This window comes from Leuciscus leuciscus (assembly GCF_965113295.1).
Source record: "Leuciscus leuciscus genome assembly, chromosome: 2".
NCBI lineage: Eukaryota > Metazoa > Chordata > Actinopteri > Cypriniformes > Leuciscidae > Leuciscus > Leuciscus leuciscus.
The window spans coordinates 6,551,477-6,569,039 of record NC_138726.1 but is presented as its reverse complement, the minus strand read 5'-3'; the positions used below and the strand labels follow the sequence as shown (position 1 = coordinate 6,569,039).

General features: G+C 38.6%; 2 protein-coding genes across 6 annotated transcripts in view; both read right to left on the bottom strand.

Moving 5' to 3' along the window:
* The window catches only part of usp47 (ubiquitin specific peptidase 47), a 36,587-nt gene extending 22,516 nt beyond the window's left edge, over positions 1-14,071 (bottom strand). For 2 of the 5 annotated variants that reach the window (XM_082162016.1, XM_082162019.1), the window contains exons 1-4: positions 13,791-14,070; positions 5,470-5,529; positions 2,970-3,164; positions 215-328 (exon numbers count right to left, since the gene is read on the bottom strand). In XM_082162016.1, coding sequence (XP_082018142.1) covers positions 215-328; positions 2,970-3,164; positions 5,470-5,529; positions 13,791-13,835 — 414 coding nt within the window. In that variant the 5' untranslated portion in view covers positions 13,836-14,070. Of the gene's footprint in view, positions 1-214; positions 329-2,969; positions 3,165-5,469; positions 5,530-13,790 lie in introns of all 5 variants that reach the window. The other 3 variants (XM_082162017.1, XM_082162018.1, XM_082162020.1) reach the window with 3 other exon arrangements.
* A 1,147-nt stretch (positions 14,072-15,218) lies between these two features.
* On the bottom strand, positions 15,219-17,347 carry clec3a (C-type lectin domain family 3, member A). The gene is made up of 3 exons (XM_082149685.1): positions 17,077-17,347; positions 16,876-16,962; positions 15,219-15,700 (listed from the first exon to the last, which is right to left on the bottom strand). Exons 1-3 carry the CDS (start codon positions 17,186-17,188, stop codon positions 15,303-15,305), a joined length of 597 nt encoding a protein of 198 aa, XP_082005811.1. The 5' UTR covers positions 17,189-17,347; the 3' UTR covers positions 15,219-15,302.
* Between the last annotated feature and the right edge of the window lie 216 nt (positions 17,348-17,563).

Genomic DNA, 17,563 nt, shown 5'->3' with positions numbered 1-17,563 from the left:
CGAACGAACGAACGAACGAACGAACGAACGATAGATAAAATGTTTGAATGAACGATAAAACGATAAAATGACCAAATGATAAAGCGATAGCTGAAACGTACAATGGATAAACGATAGTCCGAGCAGACGACAGACAGTCATTGCGTTGACAGATAGTGGTACGACTGATCGATGGATGACAGATGACGTATAAACAGCTCATATCGTGACTCACTGAAGCGATCTGAGGCTGCTCTCCGTCCTTGTCTGTGAGCTGCAGGAAATTCTTCTTCCCAGCCTCAAAACCGGACAACACCAGGGACATCTCACCGGCCTGGTCCAGAGGAGCCTTGGGAAAAAAAGAGATAAGAGTAGACAAGAGTGAGAGAGGTAGTGGAAAAACAAGAGCAGGACAACGAGTGCGGGGCAGATGCTGTCTGGAACAGTCTTAGAAAGTCTTAAGACTGCAGAAATACTGCAAAATGCTGTAAAAGAGAAAATAATCAAGCTGACATACTGCAGATAGCCCACATCTCGTCCGAGGATTCGGTTAGAATGGAAGAAAAAGCTGTGCTGCCTGAGGGACATGACGTACTAGCAATTTACCCACAGGTCTGGACGTACTAATGTAGGACTGGAGTGGGTGACGGTACAAACAAGACTGTATTTTATTTCCTTTTTATTCTAAACTGTTCGTATTTCTTTTGATTATTTTAATTACTTCTATGTAAAGCACTTTGAATTACCAGTGTATGAAATGTGCTATATAAATAAACTTGTCTTGCCTTGCCTAATCCAGTGACCTACTCAGAGAGTTACCTGCAACTACAGGCTCTGTGTGCTGGGTCAGCGCTGGGATTAACACACAGTTAGATGGAGAATAGAGCAGAGTACATGTCATAACACAGCTCCATCTAATCAGATCACATTCACCTCAGCAGTGTGGGAAAACACGGCACTGACACTGATAACCGACATATTGGCAGATCAATCTAATTCTCACTGTCTAAGCACTTCATCATGAATCAAATATGTATAGTGGAGTTGCCTAGTTTGAACCAGTGTACAAGTATACAACTGGCAATCGCACAAAAGGCAGTGAATGCACAAGCGAACTTGACTGTGCTAGTCATGAAGGCTCTTCCCGTAACAACGTGCTACAACACGGGTGGAAGTGATGTGTGGCCTAGGAAATCTTCAGCCTTTATTCAAATAATATTCAAAATTACTTGTGATACCGCAATGAATCCTGTCATATTGTGCAGGGATATTTTTCGGAAAGAAGAATTTCCAAAGAAATGATGAGAACATGCATAAATTACAGATCCAACTAAATATTAATAACTGATTATGTTGCAGGCAATGTATGATTTTTCCTGTGAGCCTTTTTTTATGCATGTAGCTATAGTTATAATAATTTTGTCGGATAAGTACCTTAACCAAGTTTAGTGTTTTGTCCTTTCCTGATATTTAAAATAAATATAAAAATATTTTCCTCATATTGTGATCGAAGTTGTAGCGTCATTAAAAACAATTATCCCCTCTGGATATCACTTTTGGCCAGTGTGTGTGTGTGTGTGTGTGTGTGTGTGTGTGTGTGTGTGTATGTGTGTGTGTGTCAAAATCATCATATTAGAATGATTTCTGAAGGATAATGTGACACTGAAGACGAGACTGGAGTAATGAGACTTGGTTTGCATAAGACACTTCTTTCAAAAACATAAAAATATCTTACTGACCCCAAACTTTTGACCAATAGTGTATATAAATACTAAGAATATGTAAATATGTACTTCACTCACATATTATGGCTGAATTATTTACTGTATTAATTAGGGATGCACCGATTGGGAAATTCTGGGCCGATACCGATACCGATGTTTAACATAACAACTTGGCCGATGGCCGATGCCGATGTTTTTTCTTTTTGTTATTTATTCCTTCTTTTGTGCCACGGAAACATACAAGTCTTTCGGCTCTTGATCACACTATCCTAGAATGAGCACAAATTCAATCAGACCAATTTATGAAACAAAAAAAACCTTTAATGTCACTTTCTGGTTGACCGTTATAACCTTATTTATAAGTTCTTTTTCAGTTGTTATGAAGAGCAATATGAGAGAGAAATTTGGTAATCATTGTCTGACCCAACAAAAAAATCATTATAATATTCATTTTATTTTTCGTGTTCGCATTTATGAGGGAAAAAACACGGGTGAATGTTCATACCAAAATATTAAATTTTAAGCGCGCACGCGCTCTTCTGCGAGAGAGAGAGAGAGAGAGAGAGAGAGAGAGAGAGAGAGCCCCGACCGCGCGCGCGCTCTCACTCACTATTCAGAGCGGTCAAGCTTCCCCGTACTTTTTGACAATAGTCCTTGACAGGGAGGCCAGAGTTTCTTTGCAGCTCAAGTCGGCGGCGGTGTGTACAGTTAACGCTCTATCTGTTGACGGCGCTGAGGGAAAAGCTCCCGCCACTGGAAGAAGCAGTCGCCGCCCATTTGTGTCCTCCTGCGCACCCATCAAAGCCGTGCAGAACGTCTTCAGCACTCGCGGATCGTGCATACTCCGCCGCTTCTTCTGCTACACACAATGGTCGTTCTTTTCTCGAGAAAAGGAGTTTTCTCATAGAAAATAAATAAATAAATGCGTCATTGTACCCAGCACTTCTGAAAATGCACTTCCGAATGCGTCTCTGTCCCCAGCATATCAAACCAAACTGACGCCCATGTGACATCGGCGAATTTCATTTTTATTTCCCGATGGCCGATGGCAGTTAACGAGGCAAATATCGGCCGTTACCGATGTTCAGCCGATGCATCGGTGCATCCCTAGTATTAATTATAAAAGCATTACATAATGCAACAAAAAAAAAGAAGCCATTTCCTTAATGCAGTATGCATAATTTCGAATTTGTTTCTTTTATTTTAGGGAGAAACAGTCCATGTTTTGGTAAGACTTTTGTGTGTTTTGTTGGGGAAGACTCTCACCACGTCCCCAGCGTTGGCCCACGCCAGGCAGAAAGTGCCGTTCACATATCCAGCCTTGTGAGCCACATCCTCGTAGAATTTGTTGACGGTGGTGGAGGCGGGCAGGTTGAGCGTCAGCCTCTCATTGACGGTCTTGGCATTGGTGGTGTCCTGCACAATACACAGCACTCTCGGCTCCTCCGCTGCACTTTCAATCTGTGAATGCACACATAGGGTGAGTGTTAAGTTTACTTTAACCAAGCACACACACACACACATCAGTTTGAGCTCCACTCCAGTGCTGAGAACGCCCATCAGACATGCTGGTGAAATGCACTAGATGAGCAAAAGTGCAATAGTTTTCTTGCACCAGGCAATATCATCAGAGAACTGACCAATCATAGTTACGTAATGCACGTTTTCATGTGGTAAGCCAGGGAGTGCGTAAGCAAGCAGAAGTATGCTGTATATTTCAACACTGGACTCATAATACAAACCTACTTAGGTTAGAAATGAATACAGCAATCCAACATGAAACAAACAAGACTGGCTGTTAGCCTGATCATGCCCGTAGCAAACCTCAGTAATTAATCAATAAATATTTTAGACATTCATATTATTAATCTTATTGACACCAGTGGGTTAAATGTTAGTGTAGAAACAGCTCAGAACAGTGAAGTTATGGCTTAAGTGTACCGTGTTTGGGGTCACAGCATGACGTCAAGGCCATAATGTTGACTCTGACTGGTGCTGGTTGGTTAATTGCAGGTGTTGTTTACAAAGCAGAGCCATGGTCTTTTCATAGCGTCTGCTAAAGAACTGATCATGTTACCAAAAGCGCTGACTGAGGATTCCAAGCACGGCGCAAGTAAAACATTTCTTCGTACATTATTGATATGAGGAGCACAGACAATAACTTGAGAAGATTATTTAAAAGTTGCTTTAGTTTAAATTAAAAGGCTAGTTTACCCCCCCCCCCCCCCAAAATGATCCCATAACGTATTCACCCTCAAGCCATCCTAGGTGTATATGACTTTCTTCTTTCAGCCAAACACAATCTGAGTTATATTAAAAAATATCCTGGCTCTTCCAAGCTTTATAATGGGAGTGAGTAGAGCCTGAGTTTTTGAAACTCCAAAAAGTGCATCCATCCATCATAAAAGTGATCCATACTGCTCCAGGGGGTTAATAAAGGCCTTCTGAAGCGAAGTGATGCGTTTTTGTGGGAAAAATATCCATATTTATAACTTTATGAACCATAATCACTGGCTTCCCAAAGCAAACATTGAATATACATGTTTTTATCAAATAAATAGTATAGCCTATAATAACTTGTTAGATATTTTGTATTTCTATTTATTCGCTTTTAATATTTTATGGACTTTTATACCTAGAAAAAAGCTGAATTTGTAGAGGCTGCATAAAGGGAAAAGTCCTTTCAGTCAGAAAAGGAAATTAGGAATTCTGGCTGGATATTGGCTGTCATAAAAACTTGTTATGACGGATTTATTCAAACACATGAAATACTGAAGAACACGTTAAGTAAAAATATTATGAATATGTAATATAGTGCATGTATTTATCAAAAAGCTTATCTCTAGGGTAAATTTTTCTAGCTGATGGACATTGAATGGCTTTTCTGAGGTAAATGTAGCATGACATTGTTTACTGACGTCTTTCCACGGCTGAGACACTGATTTAGAGATTACATGTGGCAAAACGAATTTCGGTAAATTGTACTGTATCTTTCAACATACCTTCTGATGTTCATTCATGTTTATTTCATGCTAGTAAAGAGGAAGAGATGATTGGTTCTCTCGCGCTCCACGCTGCCGCTTCACCTGAACTGAAGCGGCAACAGCAAAATGTCACGCCACATTAAGAGAGCGCCAAAATGTTTCAATTTTGTAATAAAATTGTCCAAATTTGAAAACTAATACTTAGCTTATTTATCTTTATTGGATAGGAGGCTCGCTACAAATAGTTTAGTGAAGTTTTGTTCACACAACTGAAAAAAGCATAGACTAAAAGATAGATTCTTAGGATTTAAGAATTGATTAAAATCAAGAAATCATCATTTTAAACCCAGCCCTAATTGGAATGTTGTTTCATGTTGACTTTAATCACTTTACAGACAATTACATTTTTCACACTACATACCAGTACTCAAATTCCCAGCTGCATGCAAAAAAAACCACACCTTGATCATATTATCATCATCTGGGTGAATCTCATGGAGGCTATCAACAAAATCTCCTGGGAATATTTCACTCCAAAATCAAAAGAAAATATCTAAATTTTGCATTAAACAAAAAGTACCAGCTTCATTTTTATTGATATTTCTTTCATTTCGTTATTCACACTACAAGCTCAATTTCCCATCTGCCTGGAACACTGTATTGCCCTCAGCTTCCCCTCAAACCAGCTGATTTTTTCCCTGACGTCTTCATTTGAGGGTTAGTGTCAAATGAATCACCATGCTGTAAACACACACACGCATGCAACACACACACACAACTACCTGTGAGAACCTCTTCTGCATCTCCTCAAAAATACTCTGCCTGCAACTCCAAAAAATACCCTGATGACAGAACAACAACAACACAGTGTTCAAGAGAAGCCAAACCAGCCTCGGGCGCAAGGCCGAGCGTCACGACACGAGCGGCACTGATGTCTGATATCGGTTAAAGGTCAAAACACAGGGGAACAATGGAGATCTAGAGGAGAAAATGTGAAGATGCCACTGTAAAAGACACACAGATGTCAACACAAGCAGGGGCATTATCAGATTAGAGGGTATTTTTATCAGGGATAATATCGTTAGGTGCTGACATGAAACAGGTTGGCCTGTTCTCGAGCGGGTATTCATTATGACAAGGTGCTCAGGCCTACAAGATCTTCATCCCAGTGAAGAAAAGGCCTTTCACTGAAGTACAGATAGACGATGCAAATGAAATATTTATGATATATTCAATATTTTCTTGTTGATATACGATTTTTTTAACCAATACTGATAATATCACAAAAATATTTTCCGTGCAAATGTGTTTTGTCATCATATTTCAGGTTCTGAAATAAATTTCCGTTGTCAAGTTTTGTTTTGATATTTTTTTTTTTATTCAATCCTATGGAAATGAGATTGACAGCGGACCGGAAAAAGCTCCTAGAGCGGCCGAGATAATCAAAACGTTACGCAGTTCTTGCCTTTATGTAAATATCAAGAGAAAAACACGGGCATCTGCTAGGGTTGTGCCGAAAGACGACAGTTCATCGTGTAATGACGATAGTCAGAGATATCGCCGATGGCTGATGCCTTTGACGGTATCAAGATGTTAATTTGCTTGTTTATCCATGAATGTATTCAATTATTATTATAAGGCTAGTATTATTATCAAATTATTAGGATCTATAATTAATTTGCCTTTCCCAATTTCATAACTACTACATCACCGACATGCGCGTAGGATTGAGGAATGAAATGAAAATGTTTTTCAAACAGATGTTATTCACAAATTGTCAAGAGTGCATCATATAGAGTTGTTGCTTAAGCCTAGGCTTAAACAAATTTAATGTAATTTAATAAAAATACAAGTACAAAAATTATAATTATTAATAATAATATTACTAAAATTATATAGGCCTAATAGCAGTCTTTAGGTCCGAACACAGCACAATAATCAGTCAATCAAGGAAAATCAAAAGCAGCTTTAAATAGACTTAAAAAAAAAAAAAAAACTTGTTCAACAAGAAATATTGATTCTTCACATTTTTTTCATTGTCATTAACATGGTCCACAAGAGAACTATTAAAGGGGTGGTATAATGCCCCTTTCACAAGATGTAAAATAAGTATTTGATGTCCCCAGAGTGTGTATGTGAAGTTTTAGCTCAAAATACCCCACAGATATTTTTATATAGCATGTTAAAATTGTCACTTTTTGAGGGTGAGCAAAAACACACTGTTTGTGTCTGTTCCTTTAAATGCAAATGAGCTGCTGCTCCCCGCACAGAGGGCGGAGCTTCGACAGCTTGAACTCACTCAGACATGCACTGGAAATTTCAAAAACGTTTAGCCTTTTATGTTCAAAACCGGATTCAGAAAATGATGGAGAGACTCAAGAAGAAGTGACAACATGTAGAAGCAACAGGACATTTCTGAATGGTTAGTTGATGAATTTATGGAGCTGATGTGGAGTTATCTTCTAGTCATTAATTAGCATATTCTGTCATGATAATCAATAAATTGTGTTCCCGGGGGCGGGGTTTATGTAAATTTTAGGGTTGGTGTGATGTCACTAACTCGGGAGGCATGTCTTGTAGTCCCTACCAGCCGATTGTTGTAGTCCTTAAAAAGCAATTTCTTTAAAAGCAAATATCTCCCTTTGCTTTGAACTTTGAGCATTGTAACTTTGCAGATGTTGTTTATGCTCAAACAGCAACATTACACACTAACTAAAGTTAAAGAAGTGAAATAATAATCAAGCCAATAAATTAAGATAGTTGATATTATCATCATTGAGGTAATTGTTCTCGTAGTGTCTGAGAGAATGAATGTGCCGTGCAGAGTCAGATGCCAAAACCTCGCTCAGTTTTTACTTTCACTTTCGGTGAATAATTGACAGTGGTTTGAGACGAGACTCCTACACCAACATAACTCTCGTGCAAAGTTTGCAAATTGCATGCGAGATATCTACGGGCTCGCCTTTTGGGTGAAATATTTCTATGCAACGTGATATTTTTCTTCATCGCAAACTCCATCTTTGCTCGCAAAATGATGAAATATTCCAATTTCCCATGACAAAAAGAAAATAATGGAATAAATGAGTAAATAAACAAGTATATATATGAAAATGAATGATCAAATAAACGATTACAATTCCCCATACACAACAATATTGTGACTCTGTAATTTCACAGGCGGACAATAGGACATGACGACTATGGAGCATCGCACAACACTAGCGCAAGCCAATCGCTGTGAGGTTCAGGTAGTGACGTTTGTCTTGAGCATTTAATAAATATGCAGGTTGTGCCGGAGTGTATGCTGGATTGTTTCAACTCATATTGTTTACACATCTGATGCAAAATGATGTCAAAATGCACATCTCAGCGAGTTTCCTAGTACGGTAAACACAGTCGCTTATCAGTTTAGTGAACATAACTGAAAAAGAAAACTGATGCGTATCATTATATCGGATCCGTGCATTAGCTCTTAAAGTGACAGTAGCCTAATATTCCTGCTGCGGTCATCAACGTCAATCAAGCAACAAAAGACAAAGAGAAAATGACTTTTGTAGCTTTAACAAAGATTAATTATGTATACAGTGAAATCTATGCAGTGTCTGTACCTAAATACTGTTAGACTTACCTGAAAAAACATAAAGCACTGTTTATTTAAAGCTGCCGTCGGCAAGTCTGGCAGATTGGGTCGATTAGCCAAAATTTTGAATGTTTACAACTCTCATGCCCCTCCCCACTACCAGCGAGCACCCTCCCATCGAGGTCGTGCTCGTCAGTGCGTCACTGTGCGTGTGTACCTGATTTTCTGTGAACGCGTCCGTCTCTTCAGCATCTATCAACACCATGGACTCGGAGGTAGGCTGCCCTGGCTAATCTATCCATAGATGGCAATAACCGAGGAATTGGAAGCTTGTTAGTAGATTTTCTCTCCGCCATCACGCTTCATGCAATCTCCAGGCGAACTTCATGCGTGGCGTGTGCATGTGATATTAACGTGCGCGAGTGAGGGGGGATCTGTGGCGTGTACACGACCTGTGATTGACAGTCAGATCTCACACCCCCCTGCGCTGATTGGACCTGATGAAGCGGGAGCGCTGGATTTTTGCAAAACAAATAACACGCTCCAGGTGGAGTTAGAAGCTCGGGTTTTTTTCTAAAACCACCTTATTTATGTTGTTCTGTCGGATTATAGTGTCGATTACACTGAATATGATAAAAAAAAATTTGCCGACGGCAGCTTTAAGTTGTATCTCTGTTCTTTTGTATTTATCTATGCTTGTAATTTGTTTATTGCATATTTCAAATCGCAACATATATCATAGAAAACCAAAACATCACAGTTTTTTCCCCAATATTACGTAGCCCTAACATGTCGACTGCTAGACGCTGGAATTAAGCGGCCAGGCTGATCAACATTTCCAGGCGTAGGTTCCCAGGTTGGATGCAATCCTACTTTTATTCAGCAAGCGTATCTGTGCTCATGTTCTAGTCCCGTGGGGGTGTGATAAAAACGATAAGCTTGTGGTGTGATGCGGGTGACATTAATACCTGGACTGAACAAAGATTCACACCTGCCAAACAGACGCCAGCTGATGGAAAGAGTGTGTGTGTGTGTGTGGGGGGCTCAGATCCTGCTTAGCATTCCCAGACCCTTTGAACACGATCAGACCGCCTGAATCAAAGGCCCAAAGCAAACGCCTGATTGTTATTCAGGGAAATTCTATGCATTGTTTGTATGGTTTACTTAAAAGACAAAGAGAAAGTCACCCAGCCTGCTTTTATTCTGCATCAGGGTGTCAACCTCGGTTCCTGGAGGGCCACAGCCCTGCAGAGTTTCGCTTCAACCTTAATTAAACAAGTCCTTCAGGCTTATTTGAAACCACAGGTATGTGTGTTGGAGCAGGGTCGGAACTGAACTCTATAGGGCTGTGTTTGAATATATACCCTATACCCTCGTTCACTATTCCCTATATTACTCCACTAATATACTATGGAAACGAGTGAGTGAATTCGGACACCGGAAGGGCTGCCGCTTTCGCATAGTTTGAGCTTGTCGTTTAATAATCCATTGAAATTTGGCAAACTGGCAGCTCCAGTAGTCATTTTTTTTTCCTCTGTCATGGAAACTAGCATGTATAAACCTTAATTAAACTATTTAATAAGTAAAAAAGATTTATACCATATTACGCTGTAGCCATAAGGGACCAGTGGTTTGGAAAATGGATGGATGGATGATTCAGCTGCAGGCGCCATCCTGGCAAGACGCAGGAATTCATTCGGCACGACCATCACAGTGCATTATGGGTATTATTCTCTAGCCGTTGAGTGTACATTGGTTGTACACTCGTTATTGCGGTGCATTGTGGGATTAAATTAGTGCACTTGGTAACGACCACTATGGTTTCGGACACCACTACAAATGGCTGTCCCTAAAAAAAAAAAGGTGCAATATTTAAGGGTTAGGGGGGCGGTTTGGGACACAGCCTTGGACTGTGGCCACCCAGGAACTGAGTTTGACACCCTTGTTCTACATGGTAATGCAGTACAAAACAAAGACAATGAATTAGCAAAACTTATTGTTTTTCTTTTACAATTCTTTTTCAATACTTTGTTTTGCAAATATATGTGGCATGGATTTGACTCCATAGTTGTGTGCTTAAACTCTGTATTGTGCTTACACACCTTAACATGGTAAAAAAAAAAAAAAAAAAAAAATTCACTTATGCTCAGTTACCTTATTAATTATTATGAATGAAATCAGATTCAAATACATTACTAAACTTACCAACCTTTCCAGTAAAATAGACCTATGGGATATGTACTTATAAAAAAGCTATAGTGAGGTCTTGTATGAAAATGTTCCTTACTCTTCTGGGCATAAAGCCTTCTGTCGGACGGCTTAATTACTTTTAGCAGGTGGTCCTTTAAAACCCACAAACACGCTTCATAATAGGGGCTCCGCATTGGCTGATTTTGGCCCAAAAAGACACTACACTTCAAAGGCTATTGTGAAACTTTATGTTTTTACTTCCTTTTCTCTAGAATGCCAAGCATTCCTCCTCTATCTAAAGCTGGTAGATGCTCTTGGGCCAACAGAGGCAGAGTTGCTGGAGATTGTGGGACAGTATGTGCAAAGAGTCTGAAGAAAGAACGTTAATCTGAAATAATGGCTACAGCGCATCATTAGGGGAACACCCGCTGACACTGGACGGTCTTGATAACGCAGATTAAAATAATGATAATGAAGTCAAGAGAGCTCAGCATCACTGGCCTGCACTTCTGGGCCTCAGCAACTGCAGCCACAAACTATTGTGCGCTTCAGACTCAAGAATAACATCGGGGAATTGGCATCGGTGCCACCAGCACCTGATATGATATTAATATTACATGTTTTGTCCCTTTGAATGCACATCTGACAGCAGCTGGAGTTGATCGTGAGCCTGAGTTGGGATGCAAATTTATTTTCCATTAACAAAAACAGTAACATCTGTAAAAATTGTGAAACCATCATGTTACTGAGTTAGGACTCTATCCTTATTCAAATTTACCATTGGACTTACATAGTACATTTGTAGATCATGATAACCACGGGTAAAACCACGCATGGCACTTCATTACCGTGGTAATAAGTAACTAGGCCTATATAGTTTAGATGGTTTTGGTTATGAAAAACAGAAGCCTAAACACATTTAGTATAAATACAAATGCACAACATTCTGCTATAAAAATACTGTAATTATATTCCATTACTCCTTTAATACATGTCTATATTAATAATAGCCTATAATAACATTTGATTTGAATATCCCACAATAACACCATAGTTACAGTTAGTGTAATCCACTGTAAATGTTGGTGATTTGTGGATCGAAAAGCTTTCTAACTGGATCAATTTCTCCTGTTTCCCACATCAGTATTGTTGAGAATGTTGTTTCATCTGGCTTTAAACTAGTTTTAATCAGCTATATAGAGACCTTGAGGTTTGTATCAGAGAACAAGCTGTTCTGGTTCATAGAGACGCACTGTTTCAGTTTCTCATACGCAACAGAAATGGAATCGCATATCAGACAAATTAGTAGTGGTACTTTAGAAGTGACACTAAAGATTAAAATATAATTATAACTTTTAATGCTGAGTCTGACTAATCAATGATTTCCAGCAGGTGTTGTCATCAGAGCAACCATAGTGGGAGTGTCGCATCCCGCTATAAAAGAGACAGATTCATGTGGTAATTGGCGCTGAGCCAGTGAAGGTCATGTTAATCCTGCAGACAAATTTATACGATCAAATAGGATCAAACTGACTCATTCATTTCAGGCTTAAGTCCAATGACTATTTTGTTGTTACATGTTCCTGCTCTAAATTTAGTCTGAATCCCTGATGCACTGGATTTCTAAACAGTGGATTTAATCACCAACAATGACAACCATGTAAACGGCCACAACAAAGACACTCATAAAGGATCGTATTCTGTCAAAGTGTGTATATTATCGGACAGTGTTGTTGTTGCTTTTTGTATCAATTATTTAGTGAAGCAACCCGGGGAACTAAAAATACATACCAAAAAGAACTGCTTTTATTATGGGTTGGCCAATATATCAACCGATAATTGGCAAATTTGGCATTTTATAATTATCGGTATTGGCTGATACGTTTTTCTGTTCAGCCAAACCAGGACTTTTTTTTTTTTTATACAGATTACAGAATCAGAAGGTTGCTATCTAATTATAATTGTATAATTATTTGACTTTTTTGTAAAAAATAAATAAATAATTCTAGTTATTTCTAATTGAATAAGCATTATGTAAAATAAACATCACAGCATGTTTTATTTACTATCTTTAAATTAAAAACTGTGATATCATACATGTCGGCTGCTCTCTAAGGGTACGTTTACACAAAAACAATGTCCTAAATATAGAAAAGATTTTTCTTTGTACAGAGAAAACGGTTTGTCACCATTTTCACAAATTCACGTTTTTGTAGTTTACACGGAGACGATAACAGTATCATTTCTAAAAACATACACTTTGAAACCCGTTTTGAAAAGTTTGCGTTTTCAGTGTAAATTAACGGCCAAAACGCATAAAAAGTAAACATTTTGGTTGAAAATGGTGTTATGTAAACGGCCCCGGGCCCCCAAGATATCAGCATCAGCATCGGCCATCAAATCACTCAACTACTAGTTTTTACTATCGTGTTTTTTGGACATATTCTGATATTCTTTGAAGTAACATGGAGTAACATATAAGTACCATGGTACTGCCATTAATTATGTTCATATATTGCTTTTTTGAGCCTTCCATAAATACAATTCGTCCTTGGATTGATTGAATGAATATTCTGGACAGGTTGAATGATTTTCACTTCAATATTATAACGTATTTAACTGGATGGACGTTTAAACCATAAAGAGTAAATTAGACATATTGATCAATAAGCATAAAGAACGAAAATAAACATCCCATAGTTCAAAACAAATACTAATAAACTCTCTATTTTGCTCTTTAGGCATTGATAATTAAAAAAAAACTCGATTCCCATCTGATCTGACTCATGTCCGCAAATAAAGCAATGCAGATTCAATTTGAAACCGTATATTTGATCTGAATTGATCAGAATCGGTTTTATTGGACAGGTAAATCTGATTGACGGGTGTTGATATTACACAGTCTTTTAGCAATAACCGTCATCTTAATCAATCTGAATCATGTGCATGAATAAAGTGATGTGGATTAAATCACCCAGTCTAATCTGAGCGGCTAGCAACATAAACTATGGCGCACACTTTAGCACCTCTGAAACTCACTTCAGCGGGACACTTGTGAAGAGTAAACAGTCGGACAGCACACATGACAACAGGTTATCTGGCCTATCAATCACATGAATCACCGGACTCAAGTAGTTAGAACGTATTTAATGTGTTGAAGGACTTGTTGACTGATAGTTAGCTGAGCTGCTGCTAACACTCTCCTGCTAGCAGCTGAACTGATCCTGACACGCACTTTCCTGTGTCTCCCTGCCTTCGTTTAAACGCGAATCTCTGGCTCATGGTGCGGTTTATACAGATTTCTCTGTTGTATTTTGATGGATCATCTCTCACCTCTTTGGGCACAAGCTGCTTTTCTTCGCTGGGCACCATTTCCATCTGATCCTCCAGCCGCGGTCCGCTGTCAACAGGAGCTCTGCGAGTCGCTTCGGGACTCCATTCTGAGCGTACTAGGCAAAACAAGTCGATATCAAAGAAACAACTTTTAGGCTAAATGGCTCGTAATCCAGCTTAATCGGTGTTACTTTCTTACTGCTTGGACTGTAAGCAAAAACAGCAATCAATGGAGGAAAAATGGCCGCCACGCACTTTCGCGAGACTTCACATCAATCTGCGTCACTTCCGACAACACTCTCTCTCTCTCTGTTTGTCTGTGTTCTACATTATTAAACAGCTGAAAGTGTGAAGCTGCAGTTAGGAAAATTTAATTATTGTGATGAAATGTGAGACCATGCCTTATATTTATGAAATACAAAGCTTTACCACACTTCAACCTTTCGATTAAAGTCTGCTTTCATTATATAACTGACCTTTGCCTTCAATTATATATGCCAGACCAGTGTGGTTTATTGTGTTCACTTCTTTCCCAACATTGTAATTTTAGTTTGGACTGGAGGACAGAATTCACACACATAAAATAAGTAGCCTATTGGAACATTTTATTACAAATAATATTAATATTATGTCTTCAAGTGCTAATAAATTGTATTTTGCAATCTCAAGCTAGTCATTATTTAGGCCTGTTAAAAGTTTCTCATTTTCTATGATCTATTTAGGCTATACTTTCAAAAAGTGTAAACACTTCTTTCACAACTTTCTTCTGACAACTGTTTCTGTCTCTTGTGTCTTTCGGATGAATTTCTGCATTTCTGAAAAAGCTTTTCTCTCTTGAAGATCAAAGAGATCGAATTCTAATTTCTTGAGTTTTCTGGAGAACATTTTTTCTTACATATATCTATAGTTTTTATTTTTTATTTTATTAGGTTTAATTATTGTAAAACTTCAAGTTAAACTAAAGAAAATGAGAAATGTTGCTTTGGCAACTAGATGAAATAAAATAAAGTTTTTTATATATATTTTTTATTTCATTTAACATTTATTTTTCTGTAATGAAAAGTAGCCTAATGTTTTTAGTTAATATTAAACCTATATATATATATGTATAGCTATATTTTTTTCAGGTTTCATCTTTTACATTCATAGCTGAACTTCAATAAAATACCAGATATTTTCAATATAATACATATACTTATAGAAAATATCTGATATCTGTAGATTCTGTATGTAGGCCTATACATATATTGAAAATACTGTTAAAGACTTAAATTGGCATTTACATTTTTTTGGGACACACCGCTCTACAGTAATTTGAAAGTGATTGCAGTAACGTTACCAGTTTTGGCCACAATCTTACATACGGTTCCTTTAAGTGTTTAGTTCTCCACATTTACAGCGAATAAAGAGGGCACATCATATTACCACTGACTGTTTCATTTTTAATGAGCATCTTCAATAACAGGCTGTCAGTATCTTTAACAACCATCGTTAAGGCATGTGAGACGCACATCATGGAATCAGGTATTCACAGATGTATTTCTTCTGGCTGCGACAGACCTCGTCGTGCCACTTCCCCTGAGCTGCCAGCGAGAGAGTAACACAGCTCTCTCTCTTCCCCCCGCTGGGCTCTCTCTTGGACCGGTCCCAGTGGAAGAAGGAGACGGGCAGGCTGTTCACGTCCACATACTGGCCTTCCTTCACTATGTCTGTGATGCCGATCCAGAGATCTTTGGATCCGGGCGAGCTGCGCTTGGCGTAGTCTCTGAGTTGGTCATTTTCGCTCATGTCTCGAGGAATGGCCAGGGTTCCTCCCTGAGCGATGCAGTCCTCGTTGGCCTCGTGATAGTGCTTGACCTGCTCAGAAACCAGGTAACACTTTCTGTGGGCCTTGACGCCACGCAGGCAAACTGAAAAGTATACAAAACATTAGTCAATGCACTGTGAACTAACATGAATTTATTAACTAACATTAACAAAAGATTAATACTGTAACAAATGTATTGCTCATTGTTAATTAGTTCATGTAATGTTAACTAATGGACCTTATTGTAAAGTGTTACCAGAAAATCACCTTTATCCCCATCATGACTGCTAAAGGTAGTAACTAAAAAACTTGGAAAAGACAAAGCGAACACTATAGCATCCCAGCTAACAAGCCCTTGCATTGTTCATTCTTTTGACAGTTCTTATATACACATCTGTCAAACACCATTTTAGTCCTCATAACATTCATTAGGAAACACATTAGGCCTCAATCTCAAAAATAAATCTATTATGAATATGTACACTATCGTCCGAAAGTTTGGGGTTGGTAAGATGGGGTTGGTATCTTCATGGTCATCACCACTGTCTTAAATATAAAAAAGAAAGAAATGTAAAGATGATCTGAAAGCACACTGTTCGAAAGAGATACAATGTGAATACATTCCAACTTTACAGTAATAACTGTAGTGACTATAGTGAGAACTAGGGTTACCACGGGACATTTTTAAGGGCTTGTCCTGTTCTTGGATGAATCCCAATCCCAGATTTCTCCCTGAAAGACATGTTGCTGTCCTCATCAGGTAAACTGCAGTGAGTTTACATCACTGGATAGTTTCCCTCCATCTTTTACAGTCAAAAACCTTAAGTACACTTTAGCATACTTTTAAAAAGAGTAATAATATAGCTACTTTAAGGAATAGTTCACTTAACAATAAAAATTTGCTCACCCTCAAGTTGTTTCAAACCTGTATACATTTATTCATTCTGCTGAACACAAAGAAAGATATTTTGAATAACGTCGGTAACCAAACAGTTGTTGGACCCCATTGACTTCCATAGTATTTTGTTTCCTACTATGGAAGTCAATGGGGTCCAACTTTCTGGTTATGACGACAAAACGAATTGTTTCAATTATCAATTATTCCTTACTTGGTAGAACGTCTAAAGTGGATTAAAGTAAAGTGTAACCAAGTTCTGATGTCATAGCTCTCATTTATCAACATGGGCGGCGTAATAACATGCACTGCTGATGCTTGCGGAGTGAAACAATAAGCATGGAGAGCTTTATAAATGAACTTATGTGTGTTTTACTGTTTACCTGTTTGCAGTGCCTGCATCTCTTTCAGAGAGTTGATTTCCAGCCATAGCTTGTCAATCTGTGTCCTCATGTCATCATCTTCTGAAGCTGTATCTCAACAGAAGAACGACAGAACACAGGTTAGATGAAGTTGCTGACTGCAGTTACTGTTTTCTACAATGAGGATACACATATATGTCCTCGTAGTGACACAGAAGTTACCTCTCTGTTGAGCTGGAACTGCTTTCTTAGTGCGAGAGGGATGTCCATGCCCGTAGTGGAGAACGCTGAAGCAGATCGCCAGAAGCAGAAGCCCAGATCGTGCCATGGTCATGGACGAGCTGTTTAAATCACTGGGAGAAATATGGACAAGTCTTACAGTTTTCTCCCTTCCACACTCTCACGCTATTGGCTGGACGTTGAGTGTTTGTGTGTGTACCTAAAAGGGAATTCAAATACCTTCAGTGCAGTCACAACAACCCTTCCCCTGTTTCCAGCCATTCAAAAATATTTACTCGGAAAGCACACAGACATTTTTTGGGGGGTCGTTTTCCCATTCATAACCCAACAAGAAAACTCATTCACTACCATGCATGTTATGTCATGGATTAAAGTTATGCTATTTTAAAGGTTTGTTTTGGAGTCTCCTATAGGTTTACATGTATCTAAGGTCAAAAAGCACTTACATTTTCTCATTATATACATTGCA

Coding starts and splice junctions, on each gene's coding strand:
- clec3a (XM_082149685.1), bottom strand. CDS start 17,188: ATGACCATGGCACGATCTGGGCTTCTGCTTCTGGCGATCTGCTTCAGC. Junction 16,963..17,076: donor AGTTCCAGCTCAACAGAGAG/GTAACTTCTGTG, acceptor GTTGAGATACAG/CTTCAGAAGATGATGACATG. Junction 15,701..16,875: donor GATGCAGGCACTGCAAACAG/GTAAACAGTAAA, acceptor TATACTTTTCAG/TTTGCCTGCGTGGCGTCAAG.